This window comes from Simochromis diagramma, unplaced genomic scaffold (genome assembly GCF_900408965.1).
Source record: "Simochromis diagramma unplaced genomic scaffold, fSimDia1.1 OVJJ01000320.1, whole genome shotgun sequence".
Taxonomy (NCBI): domain Eukaryota; kingdom Metazoa; phylum Chordata; class Actinopteri; order Cichliformes; family Cichlidae; genus Simochromis; species Simochromis diagramma.
The window spans coordinates 12,605,589-12,622,709 of record NW_024386773.1 but is presented as its reverse complement, the minus strand read 5'-3'; the positions used below and the strand labels follow the sequence as shown (position 1 = coordinate 12,622,709).

At 42.0% G+C, this 17,121-nt stretch overlaps 2 protein-coding genes across 3 annotated transcripts; one reads left to right on the top strand and one right to left on the bottom strand.

Moving 5' to 3' along the window:
• Positions 1–1,213: 1,213 nt before the first annotated feature.
• Positions 1,214–16,852, top strand: LOC120719782 (zinc-binding protein A33-like). Its single transcript, XM_040009258.1, has 3 exons — positions 1,214–2,179; positions 2,988–3,080; positions 13,229–16,852. The coding sequence occupies exon 3, from the start codon at positions 13,233–13,235 to the stop codon at positions 14,658–14,660; it is 1,428 nt and encodes a 475-aa protein (XP_039865192.1). The 5' UTR covers positions 1,214–2,179; positions 2,988–3,080; positions 13,229–13,232; the 3' UTR covers positions 14,661–16,852.
• On the bottom strand, positions 8,665–12,003 carry LOC120719768. 2 transcript variants are annotated; one of them, XM_040009237.1, is made up of 2 exons: positions 11,329–12,003; positions 8,665–11,080 (listed from the first exon to the last, which is right to left on the bottom strand). In XM_040009237.1, exon 2 carries the CDS (start codon positions 10,860–10,862, stop codon positions 9,264–9,266), a length of 1,599 nt encoding a protein of 532 aa, XP_039865171.1. In that variant the 5' UTR covers positions 10,863–11,080; positions 11,329–12,003; the 3' UTR covers positions 8,665–9,263. The 2 variants fall into 2 exon arrangements, with proteins under 2 accessions (XP_039865171.1, XP_039865179.1); XM_040009245.1 differs by having other exon boundaries at positions 11,695–12,003.
• Positions 16,853–17,121: the final 269 nt, after the last annotated feature.

Here is a 17,121-nt window from a genome sequence, read left to right as displayed (position 1 = left end):
ATAACCCTATAAACCTAATAACCGAATGCACTTTTAACTCTTATTAGAATGAGATTTTAACCACTATGGTGCAAAGTTTTTAGATACTGCGTTGATAAAGTACAAGAGATACAATCAGTGCTTTGTCAGTGTTTATTCAGCATTCAAGTTTTCCAGTTTAGGTTTTTGTTTTGTAGTATTCTAGCATTTTTCAGCAAAATAAAGCTGCCTTTTTGAGTTCATTCCTCTCTGTACTGAGTCCTGCATTTGGGTCCTAATCCTGCCTGCCACACAGCGGAATCATGACAAATCCAGCATCTGGTGTTTGTCATGATTCATCTTACCATCTTGCAATCACAGCATTGTAAGTTGGTGAAAGATGTACCCCCCTTGTTTCCCTTTTCCCTTTTCGAATGGCCTCCTTGACCTCCTTGTCCTGATTAACCTAACCACACTAATTGCATGTCTTTGAGCTGTGGGAAGAGGCCAGAGTACCTGGGGAGAACCCCTGAAAACACAAGGAAAACATGCAAACTCTGCACAGAAAGGCCCTGGCTCTGGACAAATGTTGAATTGAGTTGAATTCAGGGCATTCTTGCTGCAAGGCAACAGTGCTAACCACACAACCATGCTGCCCAATTTATGCTTTAAAATTTATGAATTTAAAATGTATGCTTGTATGTATGTATTTTTTTGGCATTGTTAGCCTATGTGTGTTCCATTGCTAACACTCATAGTGGAAAATTTAAAGACTGCTACTGATCTTTTTCAGGCTGCAATTGCTGAAAAAAAGGACTTCATGTTAACATATTCTTAACAAAATTGACACCCTATTCTCGAAGAGAAGCCGATGTGATGTTTGTGTATTGTATTTATGGTCGGAAGAGGTCCAGTTTTGCTGCAGGCAACTGCAAGTGACAAATAAATGGCTTCATCATCATTGTCATAGCAGAAAACGTATCTTTATAAATACATTATATGCATATTATAAATATCTTTATAAATACTCTTTGTAAAACATGCAGTTTTGTGTTGAGTTGTTGAGTTGAGTGTTCTGTACTGCTCTTTGACCCCGTTGCAAAATCAAATAAAAGTAATAAAGACAACCTGGTCCTCGTCTTGCAGAGAATATCAGGATACTGTGACTTCAACACGATGCTCCTGATTCCATGTTACAAACAGAAGTTTTACAAAAGTCACAGCTAATAGTGAAAGTAAGTTTGAAGAAACGTCCTGAGTGGAAGTCTCTTTGTTTTCATTGTTGTCCCTCCAGGACAAAATGTCTTCCCAGTCTGAAAAGGATCTCTCCTGTCCCATTTGCCATGACGTCTATAGAGATCCTGTCATCCTGTCATGCAGCCACAGCTTCTGTCGATTCTGTTTGCAGACGTGGTGGAGCAAGAATCTAGAACACAACTGCCCACTTTGTAAGAAGATACATTTTTCAAATGATTCACCGGGTAACTTGGTGTTAAAGGTGTGAGGCTTTCTTACTGCAGAGAGGTCCAAAAATTTTGCGGTGTCTGAGCCTCTCTGCAGTCTGCACCATGAGAAACTCAAACTTTTCTGCTTGGATCATCAGCAGCCGGTGTGTGTCGTCTGTCGAGATTCAAAAGCACAAAGACCACAGATTCAACCCAACTGAAGAAGCCGCCCAGGATCACAGAGAGGAGCTTCAGAAACACCTGAAACCCTTACAAGATAAAATGAAGGTGTTTGAAAAAGTCAAGTCAGCTGGGAGTCTGTTAAAGGTAGTGATTAGTGGACTGCACTTCCGAGGTATTATTACTCAACGTTGAGGACGGGATCATCTTATTTGATATGATGCATTACAATCTGTAAGCAAATACTTTGCAATAAATAAAAAAAAAATCACTGTTTAATAAATTAATCGCAGTGTTTGGTGAGAACGAATGGCTGAAGTGAAACTGCGTTGAATGGCAAAAATTATGTAGATATAGGGAAATGTTCCTTCTATTTGTCTTCCTCTTTCGATGCGGACATAAATCACATGATAGGCTTTATCTTGTGAGCAATGTGCTAAAACTAACCATTAAAGCAGACACAGCCAGAGGAAGTACAGCTGCTGAGGGAAGAAAGCTGGGAACACGGAAACAAAGGAAGGCTGGGGTACATCTGAACCTGCTGCTGAGTCCTTCTTATGAACAGGAGCTTTAAAGAAAATACAGCTAAAGTGGAAGTAAGTTTCATGAAACAGTTCATTAGTACACCATTTCCATCGTTCATCCACAATGTAAACACAAACAATCAAAATATTTTAAAACTTCTCTTACTATTCTGAATTGCATATATATATATATATATATATATATATATATATATATATATATATATATATATATTTAAGTGAGTTACACCTGAAAGTTTAATTTCAGAGTTTTTATTCCCACTGTATGGGTCTTCTGTAATCTGCTATATTGCTCATCAATACTGTAGCATTCAAAATGGATGTGTTGGGTTTGTAGCCACACATTTTGGACACTTGGTGTGAAATGCTCTGCATGAGCTGTCATACTCAATTATTCTGTGTGTGTTCTGTTGTACTTGGTAGTACACCCCTCTGAACTCTAAGTGGTTAGGTGGAACAATGGTATTTCTGATCCAGAGCAGGTTCTGTTCAGTGTGTCTGTAGAAATTCAGTGGAAGAAGCACATCTTCACTGCTTCCTGTATGCAATCCTAATGCCTTTTTTACACTGCTGGAATTGCAGCTAATAAATTTCAGTTTCATGTTTCTTTTACTAAGTTGCAGGACAGAGTCAGACCTGAACAGACTGAGGATCCTGTAATGTTCATAGGCACCAATTTTCTATTTTACTGATGTAGTTTTTTATAGTGTTTATAGATGTTATTGCAGCGTAAAAGAAAAACTATATAATTGACTTTACTGTGAGAACACAAAAAGGAGTGAAAAGTGAGGCTCTCTTTTAAAAAAAAAATAGAATAAATAAGAAAGAATAATGTCTTGATGCATGCTCAATCATCCAGGTAAGGAGAACCCAAAAGGTTGATTCTGTTCATCTGGACGTTTTCAGTGGAAGAAATATCCAAGGGACTTCTAAATTGTTGGACTTTATCCTGGTAAGTCATACTACCATAGAGTAATTTAAAAAGAAAAAAAATCTAGCACTATGAAAGCACGTGCTAGAGAACTAAAATATTTGAGTTAAATGAAGTGGTTGGTTGTAATCATTATATTAACAAATTGTTTATATAATAATAACAATAAATTGTTTTTATAAAGCGCCTTTCAAGACACTCAAGGACACTTAACAATAGAATAAAACATATTATAGAGATGACAAAGTGAAGAACAATAGAAACAAAAGCACAAGATAAAACGAACAAACAGTGGGTTCACAGTGAATATGCATATTTGAACAGATGGGTTTTGAGTTGAGAGTTAAACTGGGGGAGAGAACCAGTGTTTCTTATATCTGGGGGTAGAGAGTTCCACAGCTGATGACACCAAGGCTCTTAACCTGATGTGAAGGGAAAGCTGTGGAGTTATCTAAAGTGAGTGAGAAATGCTTTGCCTTCAGTAGGTTAAAGGTTAGTGTTACCGGCACCAGACCTAGGGGAATCTGGACCGGCAGCAAGCGGCACACAGGCTAGAGAGCACTGCGTAGCCAAATATGAGCAAACTGTGGATTAATAGAGAGGACACCGAAGTTAGCGTCTTGCTCAGGCCGGAGCTCATTTATTTCTGCATATACACAATACAAATCACACTAGATCATGCATTCTTCCCATAAAATAACAGAGTTCATAAACAAAAATGAAGTTACAAAAAGCATTCTCTCAAAAGCAAAATAAATACAAACTAATTCAAAATGACTTTACATACTCACAACTTACACAAAACACTCACGGTTAAAGCATAACAACATACCAAAATAACCCATCTCACATTCACACAACCTTTCCCCACATTCGCGCCATATACGCTATTACTTTTGAACATGGCGTCCCTTGAACGCAACACAACATGGCGGCAGACGACTGCAACGTTGTTTCACCAACAAAAAGCTTTCCCCTTAATACATGTACTTAGTACTGCTTGGCTAACACTAAAACAAACACTACAACACATTTTCGGAAGTCGCAGGTTGCCACTGTCATAGCATATACTTATAGTGCTACGTAGCATTATAGCATTATGCCGATGATACACTAATACTCATTACAACAAAATACCACAAAACAACATCATCACTCTCGTCTCAAAATATAGCCGAACAGTTGTTACTCAACTTACATGACATTTAGAACCAGTTCGGTAACATAAAAGTTTGTTTGTCAGTACCTGTGGATTAATAGAGAGGACACCGAAGTTAGCGTCTTGCTCAGGCCGGAGCTCATTTATTTCTGAGCTGCACATGCGCAGAGCCTATAGCTAGAGTCTCTCTGGTAGTTCCACAGCAGTGCAAGAGCACCATCTACTGGCATAATGAAATATAACCAATATAACAACACATAACAATGTCAAAATAAGTCACAATAATAAACAAAAAATAAGGGGGTAATTGGTTTTCTTACAAAAATAAACATGTAGCTTTTTCAACCTGTTACACTCTCCCCTGCTTTAAGAGATGGCTCCGGACATCTGGAACCAAACTAACACACTTCATGGCGTTTGCCCAAAGTCTTTAAAGTCTAATAGTCAAAACTATTACACTTCCAGGAGTAATGTCAAAAGGTCTTTTGGTCACCAGTCTAACATGTCCATACTGGTGTGGGGTAATAACAGTCAGGAACAGCTGGGTAAAGTGGCATGTGGCAGGGAACATATGCAAGCATCATGTTTGCTCCAGGTCTCCAGAGCTGATATGAAGGCTGTCCCATTTGGCTATATGTAAAAACCTCTCTCGGTTTCACAGCTCTGGTCGACCTCCGTATTGGTGGCACATCCCATTCTGGTGTCTCTGGGGCAGGGTCCCTGTTATCCACACAGCTCTCCGACCCTGTGTCCTCCATAAGATCCTCAGTTGCAGGTTCCTCCTGGGTTTCCACAGTTGGTGATGAAACAACAGGCATTGGGAAATCTGCTGGTTCTGTAGATACAGCTGGTGGGACTGCACTTCCCTGCTGCACTTCCACTGATTCCATTTCGTGTCTTATTGGCTGAAACTCAGGAGCTACAGCTCTCAGTTCACTGTGTGGTCTCGGCTGAGGCCTTCTGGGGTTAACTCTCCTCCACTGATACACAGGTATAGTTCTCAGGCTGTATGTGTACCCTTCCTCTTCATCCGAATGATCAGACTCATGTTCCACTGTTTCATTGGGGTTTGTCTCTCCCAGTCTTTGTGTTTGTCTTTTCTGACGTCCCTGCTGATCTTGCTCTACCGGCAAATCAGTCACAAGCAGCAGGAGGTTTCGATGCAGGACACGAAAGGTTTTGTCTCCTGTTTCTGATTGTACCCTATATACAGGTCCATCTCCAATCTTCTCAACAACTCTGTGAATTTTCTTTTCCCAGTAGGCACGGAGTTTGCCTGGACCACCCCGCTCGGAGAGGTTTCTGACAAGCACTCGATCTCCTGGTTGCAGTGCGATGCCTTTGATGTGCTGATCATAATGCTTTTTCCCCTTTGCAGAGGACTTTGCACTGTTTTCTGAAGCAATTTTATAGGCTTCCTGCATGCGTGCAGCCCACTTTTGTGCATACTCCTGTCTGGACTGTGACTCTTTTTCAGGTTTTAAATCAAAAAGCAGATCAACAGGCAAGCGTGGGGCTCTTCCATAAAGGAGGAAGAAAGGTGAATAGCCCGTTGCCTCATGTCTTGTGCAGTTATATGCATGGACTATATGGGGCAAATGATCTTTCCATTCTGCCTTTTTCTCCTCATGAAGAGTCCGTAGCATTTGTAGAAGTGTTCTATTTAGACGCTCAACAGGATTTCCCTGTGGGTGGTAGGGGGTTGTTCGAGAGTGGCCTATTCCTGCCAGCTGTTTGAGTCTTTGGAAAAGGTTGTTCTCAAACTCCCGGCCTTGGTCATGATGCAGCTTTTCAGGGTACCCGAAACGCGGGATAAAGTCAAGAAAGATTTTCTCAGCTGCTGTTTTGCCAGATTTATTCTTAGTCGGGTAAGCTTGGGCAAAACGGGTAAAGTGATCTACCAAGACTAAAATGTACTCAAAGCCACCTTTACTTGGTTCTAGATGTAAATAGTCAACCGAAATGAGTTCAAAGGGGGCACTGGTTGTTATCGAGCCCATTGGTGCTCTCTCTGGGACACTTGGCCGTTTCTGTTTGATACAAGGGCACTGGCGAATGACATAGTCCTCAATTTCACGCTGCATAAAAGGCCAGTAAAACCTCTCCCTTGCTAACTGAATGACTTTGTCAGCACCAACATGTCCCATATCATCATGCAGGTGTTTCAGTACAGTTTGCTTCAGCTTACTGGGTAGAATCAGCTGTTTTCTTTGTCCAGTCTGTCTGTACAGTATTCCTTCCTCAAGTACAAGTCTGTTCCATTCATGTACTAGCCTACGTGTCTCTTGTCCTAGCTGTCTCTTATCTTTACTATTAGGACTCCATCTACTCTTTTTCAAATTTATCACCTCACAGATAGGGGGGTCCTCCCTCTGCGCAGCCCTGATGTTTTCTGGGGTGATGACAGGGGCACCTTCAGGGGGTGTGTCATCAACACAGTGCAGTGCAGCCACCCATGGTACATCACCGTCTCTCATGGCTTTGTCTCCTTGCCAGATTGCAGAAACCACTTCTGGGGACAGTGTCTCAGTATACTCCATGAGGTGTTCCTGGAGTGGCAATGGATAGCGGGAGAGCGTGTCAGCGTCTGTGTTGGACTTGCCTGGTCTATACTTTACAGTGAAATGGAAGTCAGCTAATTCGCCCACCCACCGATGTCCCACAGCGTTTAACTTTGCTGTGCTCAAGATGTATGTGAGGGGATTATTATCTGTGTACACTGTGAAAGTGGGTGCATAGTAGAGGTAATCCCTAAATTTATCACAAATTGCCCACTTCAGGGCAAGGAATTCAAGCTTGCCAGAATGGAGATGGTAATTTTTCTCCGCAGGCGTGAGTGTCCTGGAACCATAAGCAATGACACAGAGCTTTTCCCCCTGTTGCTGATAAAGCACAGCCCCCAGGCCTTCATTTGATGCATCTGTGTGTAGCACAAAGGGCAAACTGAAATCTGGGTAAGCCAGGACAGGTGGACTGGTTAACATATCCACCAGACGTGACACCACAGTACGATGTTCTGCTGTCCATTGCACTGGTGTTTTGGAAAGAAGCTGACCACCATTTGTGCGCTTTAACTTGATTTTGGCTCTAGTTGAGCTACATTGCAGGCTAGGATCACTGGGACTCTCAATAAGCTTAAGCAGTGGTCTCGCTATTCTAGAAAAGTCCTGAATGAACGTCCTGTAATAACCTAGAAACCCTAGGAGTGCTCTGACCTCTCCCACGTTCTTTGGCTCTCTGTCTCTCAAATGTTCCACTGCTTCGAGATCTTTTGGGTCTATCTGGACACCTTCACTGGTCACCAAGCGCCCAACATACCTGACCTGACGCTTAAACAGTTCACATTTTTTGGGACGTAGCTTCACACCATGCTCTCGCAGGCGGCAAAGCACATGCCTCAGATCATCAACATGGTCATGAAAAGTCTTGGAAAAGCAAAGCACATCATCTAAATATGGTGAGCAGCACTCATCCCTCAGACCATCAAGGACCCCCTCCATGCATCTCTGAAATGCTGCTGGGGCGTTGGTAAGGCCAAATGGGAGGCGGATCCACTCGTACAACCCCCAAGGCGTGCTGAATGCTGTCAGGTGTCTTGAGCTTTCATCAACAAAGCCCTGGTGGTACGCACTACCCTGGTCGAGTATTGAAAACCATGAATAGCCCCCCAAATTATCCAGCAGGTCTTGGATGCGTGGTAGTGGGTGGCGGTCAGCAATGGTTTTACGGTTAAGGCCCCGAAAGTCAATACACAAGCGTAAGCTTTTGTCTTTCTTTCGGACACACACCACCGGAGATGAGTAGGGTGATGTGGACTTTCTGATCCAGCCGTTGTCCAGCAAATTCTGAACATATTCTTTTACCTCTTTATACAAAGGTTTGGGGACCGAATTGTAGGATGTCTGGACAGGCGTATCGTCTTTCAGATTAATTTTCAACTGCAAGCTTGGGATGCAACCAATGTCAGAGTCACTTTGGGCAAAAACATCTGACTGTTCATACAACATGTCTCTAACTACCTTTTGTTCATCCTCTGTCAGGTAGGACAAATCAACAGGTGGATGCCATCTCTGACCTTCATTGACTTCTGTCTGATGCTTTTCGTTACCTAGCTGAACTGAACACACTTTTACATTTGTATGGGCTGATGACCCTGCGTCAGCAGAGAGATACTTGACAGGTTTTACTTCAGTCACCTCTTCCAATGTACCTAAGACTGTTCTTTTGGAGAGAAAAATGTCATGTTTGGTAGGATTCTGAATGGGAATCTTAACAATTTTTGTCGACCCACTGGGGACATCTACCAAAGCTGGGAACAACTCCAAACCCTCAGGGCAGCTGTTCTCTAGATTTGGTTGGAAGAGTCGTGGGCCACCTCTTGGCCATTCTCTGACTCTACACTTTACTTCACAAATCTGTCCTGCAGGAATCATTACACCTTTTTTTTCCTGTTCTCACACTACACTCAGGATCTATTTCATCAGGGGTGGGCATCTGAAGTGCTGAAACTAGAGCATCTACTGCACTGCTGCTGACACTTAAAGCTTCTTTGAGGAGCGCAGACAGGTCAGCCCCACCTCTCTGTTCTTTATTGGTTTTTAGGATTTCAGCTATTACGTTGCTGCCTAAAATAGGACAGTTAAGGTTGTGCTGACTGATAAGCACTGGCACTTGTATGGCGACATGCCCATAGTTCACACTCTGAATTTGAAGTTCCGTGTCTGCCCAACCATTAAATGGAACGTCTGTACCATTAGCTGCTGCTATTTCCAGAGGCTGGTCTGAAAGGAGGGACTCAAGTGGCTTGATCTTAATGTGGGGGATGTTTTTCTCTATCCATGCTCTTGATACCATAGTCACTTGGGCCCCTGAATCAAGCAGCATCTTAAGTGGTACTCCATTGATGGCACATGAGACCATACATCTGTTCCCAATAAGCTGTGCAGTGGGTTTCGCTGGTGGTGCAGGACTGGGTACATTTGATCTCACCACACTTGAAGTCTTAGCAAAACTGGTGTGTGCTGGGGACTCCTCGGCTTGTTCGGTCACTGGCAGCCCCTCTCCAGTGACCTCACCCCGTTTCCCGACACCTTACGCCGCAGGCAGCCAATAGCCCGGTGTCCTGGCTGGCCACACGCAAAGCAGTGGGGGCAGCTCACTTTGCCTTGCTGTACACAATCACCACATCTGCCCCGGTTCTCAGCTGGAGGTGTTGGAGGGTGGTTCAGGGGCGAGCAGGAGTCTCCAGATGCCACACTATCAGTCTGGCTCACCACTTTAGTTAGCTGTCTGGTCAATGAAGACACTTGGGCAGTCAGTTCTCTAATAGCTGCACGGTTAGCCTGTAGCTCAGTGTTAACCTTCGCTTGCTCAGTCAAGTCCGTGTTAGCAAGCTGAGCGGCACTTACAGTCACAGGTCTGATTTTAGATGCTGTACCCAGTCGCCTCAGTCTCTCAGCTTCCTCACTGGTGGACTTTGTAATCTGTTCAAGCAAAAAGTCATCACTAACCTGCAAGTCATTAAGAAAAGGTTTGAGGTCTTGTCTCACATAGTTGTTTTTTTCATTGAACCCTTGATAAAGGGTGTGAAGAAATGTGCCCTGCACAAGCTTTTTGTCATAGCTAAAGTCTGCACCAGGCTGTCGTGACTCAAATAGTACACGCTGTTTTAACCCTATAATTCTGTACAAAAACTGCTGTGCACTCTCTTTGTCTTGCTGCTTAGCATTACTTAGCTCTTGAAAGAGTTCAGCGCTATTCTTGTCTCGAATATGAGAGCGGAGAAGTTTCTTCAAACCATCAACTGTCAAATCATCTTTGTTGGTTAACATTTCCTTGAGAGTACCAGGCTTCATTATCTTTAGCACGGTTCTGATTATTTCACACTCAGTAAACCCTTCTTGTAACCCCTCATCAATTTGTTTGCACAGACTACTGTAGGACATATCCGAGCCAAGATCTGAAATTTGTCCACCATGCAACTTGAATTCTCTGCGTGGAAACAAAGCTGCCACATCACTGAGACTCAAAACTTGGTCATATCCTCTGGACGGACGACTCACCCTGCCAGGGGAAACCCCAGCAACACTAGGCGCCGGTGACACTGAAGCTGGGATGTTGAAGTTCTTGGTGGGCGTATCAGTGTCTCTTAGCATGGATGAGGGAAAGGTGGAGATGTCTCTGTCCTGCGGTAGAATGGGCTGTGTGTGAGAGTCTGTGTTAGGGTGTGATGGTGGAGTGGGGATGTGGTCAGCTGGCATAGCCAGGTGTCTGTCAGGATGTGTGGGGTCAGTGTGGGGTGAAGTAGGGCACTCCTGCTGCTGGTTAGGAATATCTTCCATCTCAAGCGGCATGGCCAGATGATCTCCAGCCCCTCCGACGTCCGTTGACAGCAGGTCACTCACGATGTCGTCGAGGAGCAAGAGCTGGGCCATACCTTCATCCTCCAACGCTCTTAACTTTTCACCTCTGATGTACTCAACGATCAGGTCATACAGTTCTGGTTCACTTAAGCCATCAAGATTGCGAGTCATACTGCCATCCTCCACTGAAGAAACAACAGTGCGCAGCTGGCTCACACTCAAATCACAAAGTCTTTTCTGGATCTTTACTATCAACAACCGCCGTGGGGTAACAGTGGCCATCTTGACGTTTTGACTGTGACCTGGGCTCCCTGGATGACGCACTCAATGCAGCCTTCCCTGAGACTTTGGACACCAGTTCTGGTCGTTTGGCACACACGTCACCACTAGACGATCCCGGACGAGCCCCCAGTTGTTACCGGCACCAGACCTAGGGGAATCTGGACCGGCAGCAAGCGGCACACAGGCTAGAGAGCACTGCGTAGCCAAATATGAGCAAACTGTGGATTAATAGAGAGGACACCGAAGTTAGCGTCTTGCTCAGGCCGGAGCTCATTTATTTCTGCATATACACAATACAAATCACACTAGATCATGCATTCTTCCCATAAAATAACAGAGTTCATAAACAAAAATGAAGTTACAAAAAGCATTCTCTCAAAAGCAAAATAAATACAAACTAATTCAAAATGACTTTACATACTCACAACTTACACAAAACACTCACGGTTAAAGCATAACAACATACCAAAATAACCCATCTCACATTCACACAACCTTTCCCCACATTCGCGCCATATACGCTATTACTTTTGAACATGGCGTCCCTTGAACGCAACACAACATGGCGGCAGACGACTGCAACGTTGTTTCACCAACAAAAAGCTTTCCCCTTAATACATGTACTTAGTACTGCTTGGCTAACACTAAAACAAACACTACAACACATTTTCGGAAGTCGCAGGTTGCCACTGTCATAGCATATACTTATAGTGCTACGTAGCATTATAGCATTATGCCGATGATACACTAATACTCATTACAACAAAATACCACAAAACAACATCATCACTCTCATCTCAAAATATAGCCGAACAGTTGTTACTCAACTTACATGACATTTAGAACCAGTTCGGTAACATAAAAGTTTGTTTGTCAGTACCTGTGGATTAATAGAGAGGACACCGAAGTTAGCGTCTTGCTCAGGCCGGAGCTCATTTATTTCTGAGCTGCGCATGCGCAGAGCCTATAGCTAGAGTCTCTCTGGTAGTTCCACAGCAGTGCAAGAGCACCATCTACTGGCATAATGAAATATAACCAATATAACAACACATAACAATGTCAAAATAAGTCACAATAATAAACAAAAAATAAGGGGGTAATTGGTTTTCTTACAAAAATAAACATGTAGCTTTTTCAACCTGCTACATTAGTGCCAACAGGGAGGATTTCAGTTTTATCCTCATTGAGCTTAAGAAAATTAGAGCTAAACCAGGATTTTAATTCAGATAGGCATTCTCTAAGGGAAGAAAGTGGGAGGGAGGAATCAGGCCTACAGGAGAGATATAACTGGGTGTCATCAGCAAAACAGATCAAATTTGCAGAAAATGGTACCAAGACGGAGGATGTAAATTATGAAGAGAAGAGGGTCGAAGACTGAACCTTGGGGTAGACCAGAAGTGACTGGGAATAGACGAGAGCGAACTGATATAAGAGGAGATATGACTGGAACCACGCTAGGGGTGTTTCAGAGACACCAAGAGAGGAAAGTCTGCTTAGTAGGACAGAGTGAGAGAGGTCGTGTCAAAGGCTGAGCTCAGATCCAAAAGAATGATAATGTCGAGAAGACCAGAGTCAGCTCCGATTAGACGATCATTAGAGTAAAGTAAAGAAGTTTCTGTGCTATGACACGAGCGAAAACCATATTTAAACCTCTTGTAGATGTTATTATTAACCAGGTGTAAATTAAGTTGAGCTGCAACAGTTTTTTCAAGTATTTTAGAGATGAAGGGTGGGTTAGAGATCGGAGGGAGGTTGTTAAAGTTGTTAGGATCTAAAGAAGTTTTTTTCAGTATGGGAGTGACTGAAGCAATCTTGAATAATGAGGGTACGATGCTGGTGGTGAGTGAAGAGTGAATGGCAGCAGAGATGAGTGGGAGTAGGGAAAAGAGGCAGGATTTCACAAGGCCTGTAGGCATAGGGTCATAGGCAGGCTTGGATTTACATATGAACTCAGAAATATCAGCTATATCAGGAAGATGAAAGGTGGAAAAGGGCTCAAAATGGAGAAAAGGTTCTGGAGAGGGCGTAGACAACATTCGAACTGAGTTGCTGATGAATGTTATGAATTTTTGAAGTGAAGAACTGCATCAAGGAGTTACATGTTTCAGAAGAAGTGTGGTGGTAAAGCATTGGGGGGTTGAAGAAGTTTGTTGAGAACTGTAAACATAATCCTTGTGTTACCCTCATATTTACTGATAATACCAGAGTAGAAGCTTTGTTTGGCCTTGTTGATGGAATCAACAAGGAAAAAAAACTAAATAAAAAACAACAATTTTTTTTAAAGAAAAAAAAAACGTCTTCAGTTTATCAGGTATATTACCTTATGGGATATTTACATGTCTTGTTTTGTGTTTTTCAATCCCAAGCAAAATGTCTTCTCAGTCTGAAAAGGATCTCTCCTGTCCCGTCTGCCACGACATCTTCAAAGATCCTGTCATCTTGTCATGCAGCCACAGCTTCTGTAAAGACTGTCTGCAGCTGTGGTGGAGAGACAAACAAATAAAATCCTGCCCAATATGCAAGATGATTCCTTTACTGAATGATCCTCCCCGTAACTTGGTGTTAAAGAACCTGTGTGAGGCCTTCATAATTAAGAAAGCTCTAAAAGCTTCTAAAAAGTCTGAGGCTCTCTGCAGTCTGCACTCTGAGAAATTCAAACTCTTCTGTTTGGATCATCAGCAGCCGGTGTGTGTTGTCTGTCGAGATTCAATAGCACACAAATACCACAGATTCAGACCTATTGATGAAGCTGCACACGGTCACAGAAAAGAGCTAAAGGAATTGCTGGCACCCTTAAAGGTGTTAAAGATGAACACTGAATACACTAAAAGAGAGTTTGACCAAATAGCAGAAAGCATTAAGGTCCAGGCCCAGCAGACAGAAGTGCAAATTCATGAGGAGTTTAAAAAGCTTCGTCAATTTCTACAAAAGGAAGAAAAAGCCAGGATCACTGCTCTGAGGACAGAAGAGAAACAGAAGAGTCAGATGATGAAGGAGAAGACTGAGAATCTGAACAGAAAAATGGAAACTCTTTCAGAAACAATCAGAGCCACAGAGGAGCAACTGAGAGCTGAAGACGTCGTGTTTCTCCAGAGCTACAAGGCTGCAGTGATCAGAGTCAAGCAGCGCCCCCTGATGGATGCTCCACAGCTGGTCTCAGGAGCTCTGATAGATGTGGCTAAACACCTGGGCAACCTGACCTACAACATCTGGAATAAGATGAAGAAGAAGATGGTCTCCTACACTCCTGTGATTCTGGATCCAAACACAGCTCATCCACAACTCATCCTATCTGACGATCTGACCAGTGTGACATTTGGAGGGAGACAGAAGGTTCCTGATAATCCAGAGAGGTTTGACTATTGTAAAATTGTCCTGGGCTCTGAGGGCTTCGACTCAGGGACTCACATTTGGGATGTTAAGGTTGGAGAAGAGGGATTTTGGGCCTTTGGTGTTATAAATGAGTCTTTTGAGAGAAAGACAGAAGCACCATCAGGTTTCTGGCAATTATGTCTCAGGGATGAAAAATACATAGTAGCAACAAGACTAGATACATATAAATTTTTGCCAGTGAAGAAGCTGCAGAGGGTCAGAGTTCAGCTGGAGTATGACAGAGGGAAGCTCTCCTTCTTTGATCTGGATGCCAACACACTCATACACACCTTCAAACACAATTTCACTGAGAAGCTGTTTCCTTATCTTTTTACTAAGAAAGAACCACTGAAGATATTACCAGTGATCTTGAAAGTGGACAAGCATATAACTCCTCTATCAACAGGTTTTTGGTCCCATTTTTAAACCAGTAAAAAGTCCCAGCATTAATAGTTGAAAGGTACTAAGAAAGAGCAAATGCTTTCAGAGATTTTTCACTTATTCATTGTTTGTCCTATTTTAAGATCTGATTTCTGAATGATTCTTGCTTCTTTTTCTAGCTACTAGGAAATAAATTTGCCGTTTGAGAAAAACTATCATGGTTTTTTGTCCTAAAGTTAAAATGTGACCTGTTGTACAAGATATAAACGATTGATCAAGTCTGAGCTGCAGTTTTGTATTTGAAGTTCTTGTTTCTTTTACAACATGAAGATACCATTACAGAAATATTCAGCTACAGTATTTACTGCTGAGATATGAATTTTAACAATATAATATAAAATACACCCAACAAACACACATACATAACTTTATCTGGGAATAAGAAAATAAAAACAACCCAGACATGAACATAAGCGTGAGGAGCATCTGCAGAACAGCAGGGGGCGCTCTTCAACCATTAAATGTAGCAGACTATAATAATTCAGGTGGTTCTCCTACTCTATAGCTTTACTGTAAAGAATCAATCCATAAATTGAATAAATAAATTAAATATCTAATGGTATATGCCTAACAAGCACTGAGTTTAAAGCCTCCACAACTATTTTAAAAAGTGATTTTGCCAAACTGGGAAATTGAAAAAAACCAAATGTCAGTTTTATTCAACTGCTAAACTGTCTTCAATAATCTGTTGTGTGTAAAGACTTTTATTTTTGGCCTCTTCAGATCAACTTCAGCTTATCGTTTTCCTTTCTAAGAAGACTGTCAGCTGTTCCCTTGTGCTGGGCTCTGAGGGCTTTGACTCAGAGATTGTGATCTTGAAATCAGAAATGATGAGGACTGAACCCTTGGCCTGGTGACGGGGTCTTGTCTAAGAAAGGGACAAACACAGACTGGAGTCTGGGAAATATATTTGTTTGAAGGAACTAACGCAGCAGCCTCTTCATCACTTCCATGTAAAGTTGTTTCAGTGAAGAAGGTCCAGAGGGTGGGAGGTTAGCTTGTCTGTAACAGAGAGATGCTCTCATTCTTTGATGTGAACATTAACACACACCTAGTTGTTTCCACACTGTTGTGATTGAAAATGTTTGATTTATTTTACTAAATTAGGTGGTTATAATCATTTTCACACATTTACTGCAAATGTGCTCATAATGAGTTGGCGCTCAGTCTTCTGAAGGTCATAAGCTTTGTTCGGCTTTACTGTCTGGACTGATATATTGTAGGAAATGACTTAGAGTGCAGAGGGGTAACTGCAAACACGCTTACACACATAGATTATGATTAGAATAAGTCTTTGGGTCAGAGAGTTCTGAATATGATTTTCTAAACCAACTTTGAATCACTAGAAGAACAATGGATAATAGCATTAGATTATCAAGGCTAGGCAGAGAGGTGTTTCGCTTTTCTGTCTCTTACGGAGGAGGGAGCAGATACCAGACGAGGTCATGGAGACATGAGGATGCTTCGGAGCAGACACCAAGACTGCGTCTATACGGGAGGAAGTTAGCTGTTATAATCTATGTTTTTGTCTCACTATATAATGTTGTACAGCTCGTTTGAGGGTCATCCTTTTTGTCAAACATGCTGTTGGTTCACATAGAAGTCTGCAGCGCTGTGTAAACTTTCAACTGCAAAAAGCAAAATAAATCCTTTTTAAAGAGACATACCTTTTTTCTGAGATTCCTTCCAAAATTATGAACACAACAATACACTGAAACCAAAGCATGAACCACAGAAGAAATCACCCCTCACTCAAAGAGTCTCATGACCCCTTTATCATCAGGTTTTGGGTTTGGTTTCAAAACCAGCAAAACGTTGCTTCATTCTTCTCAGGAGAAAACTGAAATATAACATGTTCCTTCACACTGAAATACATCACTGTGTCAGGCATACAAGAAGCACACCGTGTGGTGGAGATATGAACATATGCATATAGGCCGTGACTAAGATTGAAGAAGTTTGATATTTTTCTGTCTTTCATATTTACTGCTGAAATCTGATAAAAAAAAAAAAACGATGGGACTAATTATACTAATATATTTTAGGATGGTATTGTGCAAAAGTCTTGAGCGACTGAACATTTTATTAGATTTTGCTGGGAAAATAATTGGCACATATTATTAAAACATTTACAAACATCTGTGTAGATATAGCATATAAGGCAAAGACAGCTTTTTAAAAAAATTATTCTCATTAGTTTGAAAGTCAGTATGATCTCACATTGCTTCAGTAATGTTGCTGCTGCTGTTTTAATTTTTAAATGTGGAATTTTAAGGTTTAACTAAACAAATTTGAAGTAATTATGTGCATATATATAGCAGACTGTTGTTTAAAAAAGTGCCCAAAGATACAATTTATATATACTATGTTGTCTGTTATGTGCAAACACACCTCTGGGCCATCGCTTGAGTTAGGGGACTTGTTATGCTTGAATAAATAATTTAAG